Here is an 11,106-nt window from a genome sequence, read left to right as displayed (position 1 = left end):
ATTGTAGCCTTCTTGTAACCAAGCCATTGTGACATTTCTCTTTCATACTATTAATAGATTTCTGGTGCACCTGGCTGAGAAGAATTACATTAACAATACCAGTAGAGTACCTAGATGTTGTAAAATAACTTTAATCTTTAAGTTAAACCTGAGAGTCTTAATAGATTGTGCTATAGGCCTTTCTAATTTTACTGGCATGATGTAGTTCGCCAACAAGAGCTGGAAAGTAGTGATGTGTGATGTGACGTAAAGTGGATGTTGAAAATGGCAAAAGTGGTTCCTCTACTGATGTTATACAAAGACTGCCTGGTCTAGAATTAGACACCGACCAGTTGCTCTAGCAGGAAATTTTGAATGGAGAGGTCCATCAGTAGCCTGGATGAACTTAGTGTTAAACTGGGGAGAGGGGGTTGTGATGCTGATGCATCCATGTCATACCTAAAAAGCTATATGGACTTTATGACCAGAATGTCTCCAGATGACTCATGGCATATGAAATCACAACTTGCATGGAAAACAATGTTCAACAAGGAATCGAGGAAGACTTTTTTTTATTTATTTATTTTTTTTTACTAAGGAACCCCTCATCTCATTCATGTTTTGTTTTTTTTTTTGTCTGGGTTTTCCCGGTCTGACTCCAATATCCTCATTCCTGCAGTTTCTGACTCAGAATGTTAAACTGAAACAAGCTTCAAATAGCACTGCAATCGAAATCTGTACAACTCATGTAAAGATTTCAGTTGCAGTGCTATTTGAAGCTTGTTTCAGATTAACATTCTGAGTCTGAGTCATGTACTATAAGCCAGGCCTTCTAAAAAGTCTGAAATTTAATTCATTATTCACTGGAATCTTGGAAACTGAAACTTGCCACAGTTAGGAAACAATGTTTTTTATTGATGTCAATCCTAATTTCTTCAGGCAACAATTTAGGTATGCACATGCAGAGGACAAGATTTTCAGATTAAAGGACTGAATTTGACCATTTTGTCTCAATAAAAAATAAATGTGTTGTGTATATTTTCAATGTATTTAATTTATTTATCGTTTAATGTGTGTTCTTTGTAGAACATACCACTTATATATGGCTGAAATGTTAATAAAGCAGAGTAAATTAAACTTTGCATTGTTAGGTCAAGCATATTTTTGGAAAAGACTCTGGTTTAATGTGTTTTGTATTCATTATCTTCTGTTGAAAGGACCACACAGACAACAAGGTCTGGAATTTTGTTTGTGAGAGATAATACATTCTGAGGAAGTTCAGGGTGAACTTCTGTTTTTTTTCCATATAAAAAATAGAGAATTCTGTCTTCAGTTTCTGCCTTTTTTTCCCATGTAAAAAACACAGAATTACATGTCTGCATGTTTCTAAAATTAAGTCTGTTACTTTGTAGGACATTTACTGAATGCCAACTTCCTGCTGTACACAACTTTGATTTCTTTTTTTTAGTTGTACTAAGTTTAAAGGAAACTGGAAATTAATTGAGCAAAATACTTGTGCTCATAAAACTAAGGAAGCTTGTTTCCAGAAGCTTATAAAGTGACAATTCTGATTGTTTTCTTGTAATTCTAAGATTACATCCAGTAATTGTGAGTATTAAACTCAGAGTTGCAAGAAAAAAAGTCAGAATTTGCAGGATATTAACTCAGAATTGCAAGGGGAAAAAAGAACTGTGAGATAAAAACTTTTGCTTTTTAAATTTTTTTCCCATGGGGGAAACAAGCTTAATCTGGACATGAAATGTACATTATTCATCTTTCTGTAAAATTAGACTGAATTCATCTGTAAGGCACAGATGGGCTTGTGTGGCTCAGGTTGCATGAATAATTGGATTTTTTTCCTTCTTCCTTCAAAGAAAGCAACATCATTTACAATTTGGGAGATAGCTATGTGCAGATACCGGAACATTCTCCTATAAACACAGGCATACAGGGAAGTTCCTATTCTTCACTGTCCTTTCCATTTGTAAACAGAGATATTACAAATTCAAAACAGCAAAAGACAAGCAGTGTCATCTGACCTGATGAGGTACATGAGGCCAGTGGTAGATTCAGCTAAAGATGTTCTACATTTGTCTCTCCTTTTATGGTCTGAGAATGTTTACAACATTAAATAGAGGGCCGCAGACAGTGTGGCACAGTGTAGTTTCAGTATTGATGAGTTACCACTCTGTCATCTTGCTCCAGGACCCAACTGAAAGCATTTTTTGTAAGCATTACCTCATATGTGTCAAATGCTGCCATGAAACACATAATGGCAAGTGGTGACAGATTTATAGTTTTCCTCAAATATGTGTGTCTACTTTTACATTCCTTTTTGCTACGGTGTGTGCATAGCCTATTAAAATTATAATAACGAGATTCATTTCTGTCATATTTTAAAGCAACTGTACGTAAGCTTTTAACGTTGAAATTACAGTTTCAAAATTATTCTGATGGTACTGACTTCTGACAAGGTGACAGACTTCAGTTTCTTTCCCACGCTCACCCGCAAGCGTCACTTCAACGGTGCGTATCAGAGCAGAGCGTATCAAATATCATGATGATCACCACATATAGCCTACAGACGATTACAGTTAAATGATGCAAAATTAGTTTTTCGAAGTAAATTTTGTTTCGAATTTGTTTTGAAGTAAAAATATAGTGTCAGTTTTACTTTTGTAAACCCAGCTAGTTAGTATAATCACAATAATAGCATCCAAACTGCAATATTTAACACACACACACACACACACACACACACATGTTGTGTTTCTATGTTTTATGGGGACATTCCATAGGCGTAATGGTTTTTATACTGTACAAACTGAATGTGCTATTGCCCTACACCAACCCTACCCCTAAACTTAAACCTTACAGGAAACTTTCTGCATTTTTACTTTCTCAAAAAAACTCATTCTGTATGATTTATAAGCTTGTTTCCTCATGGGGACCTCAAAAATGTCCCCACACGTTCAAAATGTACTAGTATTACTATCCTTGAGGGGACATTTGGTCCCCATAACGTGATAAATACCAGGTACACACACACATATATATATTTAGGGTCTTGGAACAATTAACCATGATTAATCGCATCCAAATAAATGTTTGTGTTTACATAATATGTGTACTGTGTCACAAATACACACACATGCATATAGATATATTTAAGAAAAAATTTATATTTCTATATAAAACAATATATTTATATTCAGTATATATATATATATAGGTGAAATTTACTAGCAATTTTTGAGTGGAAATGGTCTCTGCACAAAATTTTTTTCAGTCTTATTGTATTCAATGTTCAAATGAATGCTTTTCCCTTTGAATCTATTTCTCTCTGCCAAGTTCTCACACTGGAAAGTGACCAGGGATCGAGTCCAACTGCCCCTTATTTTCATCACTTGTCAGGCGGCACGTATCTCTTGAGGCTCACAGCCACACAGGCTTTCCCGGCGGCACGTCCCCATGCTGGACAAAAAAAAAAAGCCTGCGTACACTATCAGTCACTGAGGAGACAGTGTGTGCTGAGGCAATGGAAACATGCGCTATCTCCCCTTCTGGCTTGCGGTGCGAATTTCATGCCAATTTATCACAGAGAAAGGAAGACTGTCTTTTAGTCCACCCACAGAAGTGAGCTAGTTGGAGCTCATACAGTAAAGCTTTGGAAAATCAGAGCCCCTGCAGGGTCATTGATGACCAGAAGCACAAATGTAAAGTCCTAATCACTTGTACAATTACAGGGCCAAATCGGACGCTTCTCGTCAAAAGCTTTACTCATGGCCCTGATCTTTGCGATGCGTCTCTTTACTTTGATGTGGTCAGTGGTTCGGTTTTATGAGACCTGACATCTACAGCTGTACAAAACAATGTGAAAAGGGCTGGAGCGGGGCACTTACTAAAGCATGGAACTCTGTAAAGGATTGATTATCTCCTAAAATGTTCCTATGTTTATCTTCATCATAAATAGATCATGAATATCACAAATTAAACCAAACCATGACCCCGTAGTGTTGCTGAAAATCTGCGGAAATTATTATATTAGTCTACAGGTTTCCCACATTTAGATTTTTTATTTTACTATTATTTTTTTGATCCTTTACCATTTGCTAACTGTTTGTTAAATTAAGTGAATTTGCATTACCTGGTTGTATTATCTGTTTGTTTTATGGACATATTTTAGAAAATAATGGGCCTTATTAAGTAGGCCTACTCTTGTAAAATTAATCTATCGATCTGTTTATCTTTTGCTGTAGTGAGGTTCAACTGATTTACAAAAAACAGTCTTTGTGCCAGTAATTGTAATAATCCAGTGAGATTTTTGAATGCACAAGGAGTCTGACAACAGCCAGTGCTGAAATCATTATTTGCTCAACTGAAATCAATTGAGAAATTATTCTAGTATCAATTCATTGTAAATAATTGCATCTGACCTGCCTGTAATAATGACCTGCAAATCACTTTAGTTCACTTTGAATTTGGACTATGTTGTAATACACTCAAGATATTAGCATTTTTCACTGTTTAAGTCAGCACCCTCTCTAAATTTTGTTTCGACATGTTGCTTCTAACACATTTCTGTGTGAAGATATCACTTGAAGATATCAAGCAATAAAAAGATTCTCTCTAAACTAACAGTAACATAATCTGTCATCATGAAGATTATATTTATTGCCTCGGAATTTGTGTGGATATTTAAATTTTCATGTTTTGCACTCACAATTTAAACCAAATAATATAGAATAATGTATCTTGATGCAAAGTTATTGCAAATCTTTTTTTTTTTTTTTTTTAAAGGGGCATTAAGAATGCACACAAACAAGGTAAAAGTATTAGACTTACTGTGATTTATTATTTTAAAAGGTCATATTTCAAGTATAAAAATAAGAAAATATCATTACTTTTTTAGATAAAACAAGTGTTCAAAGACAAAACAGTGTGTGAAATATTTTGTTAGAAAGAAAACTTTTGTTTAGTATTCTGAGATCTTGAGATGTTTCATTATAAAGATGGAGAGAAACAAAGTAATTGTAAATGACTAGAAACATGATTCAAGTAAAATCATGACAAACTATTCAGCATTATAGCAGTGCTAAAATCTGAGGTCTAATGTAAACATTGGACTATGTTGTAATACACTCAAGATATTAGCATTTTTCACTGTTTAAGTCAGCACCCTCTCTAAATTTTGTTTCGACATGTTGCTTCTAACACATTTCTGTGTGAAGATATCACTTGAAGATATCAAGCAATAAAAAGATTCTCTCTAAACTAACAGTAACATAATCTGTCATCATGAAGATTATATTTATTGCCTCGGAATTTGTGTGGATATTTAAATTTTCATGTTTTGCACTCACAATTTAAACCAAATAATATAAAATAATGTATCTTGATGCAAAGTTATTGCAAATCTTTTTTTTTTTTTAAAGGGGCATTAAGAATGCACACAAACAAGGTAAAAGTATTAGACTTACTGTGATTTATTATTTTAAAAGGTCATATTTCAAGTATAAAAATAAGAAAATATCATTACTTTTTTAGATAAAACAAGTGTTCAAAGACAAAACAGTGTGTGAAATATTTTGTTAGAAAGAAAACTTTTGTTTAGTATTCTGAGATCTTGAGATGTTTCATTATAAAGATGGAGAGAAACAAAGTAATTGTAAATGACTAGAAACATGATTCAAGTAAAATCATGACAAACTATTCAGCATTATAGCAGTGCTAAAATCTGAGGTCTAATGTAAACACTTTTTACAATACATACAATGTACATATTTAATAAATAGTTAAAGATAAAGCATCAGATTTGTACAAAAACGATTCAAAAATATGAATTAAAAGCTCATTTTCTCAGTGCAATAAATAAAATAAATAACCTATAAATAAATAAATAATAAATAACTTTCTTACAGAATACATTTATCAGAGTTCAGATGTCCGTTCTTTCAGTAAAACTGTTGGGTTGACGTTTTGATCCGAGTGGGAAGTACTTGCATTAATGGTGGTTGGTACTGAATCTTTTACATTAGGCACGTAGAAGGACGCCATAGGGCAGGGCCCTTTGACATTATTGCAAACCAATTTCTGCAGAGAGGCAGTATTGACAATCTCAAAGCCCACTTTGCCACCAAAGGTGCTTGGTTTCCAGTACTCTGGGGAACAGATGGGATTTCCCATAAGTCCTTTGAGGGAGTAGGGGGCACCCATTTCCACCATGGTCTCCCCAAAGATGGCGTTGGTCCTGGGCTTCTCAACCAGCAGCCCAGCATAAAGCTCCACAGCATCCACATCCCCGTACAACTCTTCAAGTTCAGCAGCCATCTCCTTTTCTCCTAAAACATAAAACAAGTTCAGTCAACTCAAATTGTTGTCTGAATTACCACTAATTTTACAGTATCTGCAGGGTATGCTTTTAAAATACTGGTGGACTTAGGTAAAGTTTACATGTGATATAGTAGAAAACATCCATGTTCAGACCTGATAAATGGAAATATATTAACCCTCACCTGTCATTTCTTCAAAGGATTTGTATGGCTTCATGTTAAAGCGTTTCCTGTAGGCATTGATAGATTGGTAGCGAATTTGCCTGCTGTCTTCAATTGACTTTATGGCCACCTTTAACACAGCTGGTGCAACATTACGCCCTCCAGCCACCTGAAGTAAAAGACAAGATTTATAACTCACCAAACCCTCACCAAGGGCGGTACCTTGCAACAGTATCTACAACAGGCTAATGCAAAACAAGTCAAACTGAACTCCTTTTTCTTGTCTTAGAATACATGAACGCTTACCCTTCCAGCAATCTGTTTGGTGAAGGACTCAACCAAGCTGTTGACGCCATAGTCTGTCAGTATAGATGTGTTGAAGAGAAACTGCTTATAATTGTAGACTTCATCCTGGACGTGAAATTCATCAGGCATAAGGGGGTGCCAGTGGTAAAGAGTGTTGAACTCAGAAGAGATCCTGTTCTGGTACTGGAAACGCTCATTGAAGAGAAGTTCAGGATCAAACTTGAGCTTAAAGTTGTATCCACTGAGATGTTGCACATAATCTTCAATGACAATTTTGATCGTCTCGCCTATAGATTTAGAATATACAACGGTTAGAACCATGAGAGTTCTTGTAATTGTATTTTGAGGTACAACTATTAACACATCCATGAACCCATTCTGCAAAATATCCAATTTAATTTATATACTTGTCCACTTGTAACTAATCTAAATTTCCTTTTGCTACGGCACACTCACCAATAAGGATGAGCCGTGCGGTCTGAAACAGCCTCTCGTCATCCCAGTCAGGATGCTCCTGCTTTAGTATATCACACACTCGGTTGTGTTCACGCAGCCAGATGGTGGCATACATCATGAGTCCAGGAACCAGTCCAAAGGCTTCGTGACCAACGGCAAAGCGACGGGACTCAGGTACATGAGGAGGGTAGTGCATGTCTACTTGAACCTCACTGACTGTCGGAGGATAAACCTCACCATCCAGAACCTGGTTAAGGCAATGAACATGAATTTTCAGACAAGTATGCTTGCAATATAAAAGAGAAAGAGTAAAAAATTAGTAAGTGACAAGGCAGTAAAAAAAGCAAAGTTGCCTAATGGGAAGGGAGGATGAGGTAACTTGGAGTTCAGTGAACTGGAGGTTATTTTAGTTAATTTTTGGGTGGAGACATTCCTTACCTGATATCTCAGCTTGCCATCCTTGAAAAGTCTCAGCTTGTGTTGGCGTTCAAGGTCCTGTCCGTATATGTGTCCCAAGTCAACCTAAAAACATCAGGCAAAGTCAGTCAGATGCTACAGTGAATGTGAAAGGACCGTTAATAAGTTGATGTCACTTAAAAATGTCCCATCTATGAGATACACACCCCGTGATTCAGGGCTCTAGTGAAGGCTGGACCTTTCTTCATGTCGGTTTTGAAGAACTGGTGTGTAAAATGTTGGGCAAAGAAAGCAAACATAAGACTGGTGCGTTGAGGGTCTGGGATGAACTTCCTCCTGAGAAGCAGCTTCTCAGCCAGAAGCTTCACGTCTGGCAGCTCTTTCTTTCCTGGTAAAACAAAAGAAGAATTAATGAGAAAAAAAAGACATCCACCATATATTTACATCTCCAATTATGAGTGTTAAACACCAACCCAAAACTGTTACAATAAACCAGGAGTTCAAGCATTCTGTGCAGTTTTAAGTTATTTTAGCCTCTAGCCTCAGTGACTTTACTTAATGGAGATGAATTTCTCAGCAATAATGCTGTAAGAACATCTTATATTTATTTAAGCTTTTCTCGTCCACACACCCAAGGCATGCAGGCAGGCAGGCAGGTTGCGTCCGCAAGCTTCCTGTCTAGCTGTAATGCCAGAAATGTGAATGGTAAGAAATGTGAGAAAACAGGTCTGAGGACAAAGAGGCTCACCTGCGACTCCCATTGGTGTTGGGCAATCGTGCGGGACAGGAGGCAGCGTGCGAGTGTAGTAGGAGAGATTTGAGTAGGCTTCCCAGCTTTTGTAACCATAGTCAGCATTGAATATAGGAGGGCTATCAATCAGATGGGCACGAGCTGGTTTAGGAGGAAAATACATTTTTTAAAAGTCGGTTTTAATCTTGAGTTGCATTTATAATTTACAATACTGCTGTAAATAAACTTTTAAAGTTACATTTTTAAATAAAATTATTTAAAAGTGTACGAGTTACTAAATGATATTTCAGGAAAGAAAAGCAAGGCCAATAACAACTTACATGTTAGCACGTATCTCATTATGCCGTTTCTCAAAAACGACACGTTGTTGACAATATTCCACAAGCTTTTGAAGTGTGAGAGAATATAATGCACCGTGTTGGGAGAAGGCTTCAGAGAAACTTTCACCCATGTGAGAAATTCAGCTGTAAAAACGACACCAAGGTAATAGGTTAGTCAGGTATTGACAGAGAACAGGAAGCTAATTCTTTTCCAGAAGTCTCTGCAGTTTACACTTACGTGTTGTGCAGTTTTGACCGTAATATCCAGTGCGTGTACAGTCACATTCATACGAGTCTGAGCCCAATGCCGTACAGACACCTCGATTCTCACATGGCTGAGAGCAACAGGGGTTGGCTGCATCACCAAAAATATAGATTTTTTTACACAGCTCAACTTACATCATTTTGATAATAGGCTACTATAGAATCAAAATAGATGAAGAAATGACTTACCTCCTTGGCAAACCATGAACCCCAGGTGCAAAAGAATAAATAATACCAAACTATTCATTCCAGTGGCGTATAGTAGATGTATTGGGTCGTTCCTCGCCAGTTCAGATCAGAGAATGAATTAACTTTCGAGTGAGAGAGGCGCAGTTATAAGAGCAGCGGAGTGACGCAACATGCTCACTCTCATGCTTGAAAAGAATTCCAACATGACTCATCATTCGAGAGTCTAAAGCAGTGCAAGAGGATAGACAATTAATGATATAATCGCTTGTTGGTATATCGTACTGATTATTGGATGTCATAAACTAACCTAATATCCCGAAGGCTGTCGGGAGATAAGATAATAGACTCGTAGGCCTAGTTTATTTATGTTTTGTCAATTTATTATTGTCACTTACCAATAGGAAGCAAAAGAAAACTGTTTCTAATAAACTGTAATAATAATAATAATTTGATACATACCCTCTGCTAAGTGATCACATTATTGATGGGTTTAGCCTAAGGATTTTTTCTCCGGATCAAACAGAAAATAAATTTGATTTAAATTACTTTTTTTAAGTCGAGTCAAATTCTGAATTAAAATAGGCTATATTTAGATCTTTCCTTTCTATGTTTTTGTGGGGCGCCTGTGTGGTGTAATCCGGAGATTATTAAAAAGGGGGAACATCTCATTCAATTAAAAAAAAAGGACAAAGGTTAAAATGTTACCACAAGTCGATTGGAATACACTTTTTTTTTTCTTAAAACACAAAAGCAATACTAGTTTAATGATAAGTAATACTACTTTAAACATTCAATCCATATTAAATAGCTAATCATCGCTATAATAAAATTATAGGCCTACATAAAAATATTTGAAACCAACATGAATACACAATTACATTTATATAAACGTAACATATGTGTTTTAAAGATTTTTAAAGATACTTTTTAAAGATTCGTTTTTTTGTCATCTTCTCTATCATCCTCGTTTTTTGCGATCACCTGTTCAAGTTCATATCGCACAAGGAACTGCCATCTTGTGGCAGAAATGAATGCCTCGAGCGCACAGTAGACAAACCTGTTTTCCTCTTCATCTCTGCTGACTGTTACCTCGGGAAAACGTCACTCTTTCTTTATGATTGTTAATCATAAAGAAAACATTTGAAACATATAGAAAAAAGGCATTTGCCTTTGTAACTTTTTCAATCTGTATAATAATACTTTATAGTGCTTTATAATAGTGCTTTTTATAGCCCATATAACAAATTTAGGCCTACTCTACAGTCAAGTAAAGTGTAATCTGTCAGCAATATGAAAAGCAATGCACACAAAGCAGAATAAGGGACGATACTGCTGGACGACGAGATTTTATCATCATAGGAAGCCTGTTGTAGTACCTCCCCTTACCAAAATGTAGTATACTTCAAGTTTATTTTAGTAAGTATACTTAAGTAAAGTTCAAGTATATTTTAAGTAAACTTTATGTAGTAAGTATACAAGTATCAGTGTACTAGTAGTATACTTGTAAGTGTACTACTTCAATACTCCTTGGGACTAAATTGGCCCACTTTCTAGTATATAAAAGTATACTTTAAGTATAACAGTAGTAAACTTTGAGTACACAACTAGTTTACATCAAAATGTTTAGTTTGTACTGCAACTATACTAAAAGTGAACTTACAGGTATACTGATAGTTTACTAATTAAATACTTGTAGTAGCATTTTTAGTCTCAGTAAACTACTAGTTTAATAGTTTTATACTGCAAGTATACTCGTAAGTTTTTTTAAGTGAACTTTACATCATACTTTACCACAAGTCGATTGGAATACACTTTTTTTTTTCTTAAAACACAAAAGCAATACTAGTTTAATGATAAGTAATACTACTTTAAACATTCAATCCATATTAAATAGCTAATCATCGCTATAATAAAATTATAGGCCTACATA

The 11,106-nt window shown here is 35.5% G+C and overlaps 1 protein-coding gene across 1 annotated transcript; it reads right to left on the bottom strand.

The window, feature by feature from the left end:
• Positions 1-5,810: 5,810 nt before the first annotated feature.
• LOC107553505 (prostaglandin G/H synthase 2-like) lies at positions 5,811-9,307 on the bottom strand. Its single transcript, XM_016235753.1, has 10 exons — positions 9,177-9,307; positions 8,962-9,078; positions 8,724-8,867; positions 8,401-8,544; positions 7,859-8,040; positions 7,674-7,757; positions 7,236-7,482; positions 6,780-7,066; positions 6,495-6,642; positions 5,811-6,320 (listed from the first exon to the last, which is right to left on the bottom strand). The coding sequence occupies exons 1-10, from the start codon at positions 9,232-9,234 to the stop codon at positions 5,911-5,913; spliced, it is 1,821 nt and encodes a 606-aa protein (XP_016091239.1). The 5' UTR covers positions 9,235-9,307; the 3' UTR covers positions 5,811-5,910.
• Between the last annotated feature and the right edge of the window lie 1,799 nt (positions 9,308-11,106).

Source organism: Sinocyclocheilus grahami, unplaced genomic scaffold (genome assembly GCF_001515645.1).
Source record: "Sinocyclocheilus grahami isolate Dianchi unplaced genomic scaffold, SAMN03320097.WGS_v1.1 scaffold473.1, whole genome shotgun sequence".
Classification (NCBI taxonomy): Eukaryota; Metazoa; Chordata; class Actinopteri; order Cypriniformes; family Cyprinidae; genus Sinocyclocheilus; species Sinocyclocheilus grahami.
The sequence above is the reverse complement of the archived record's forward strand: the minus strand, read 5'-3'. Positions and strand labels throughout refer to the sequence as shown.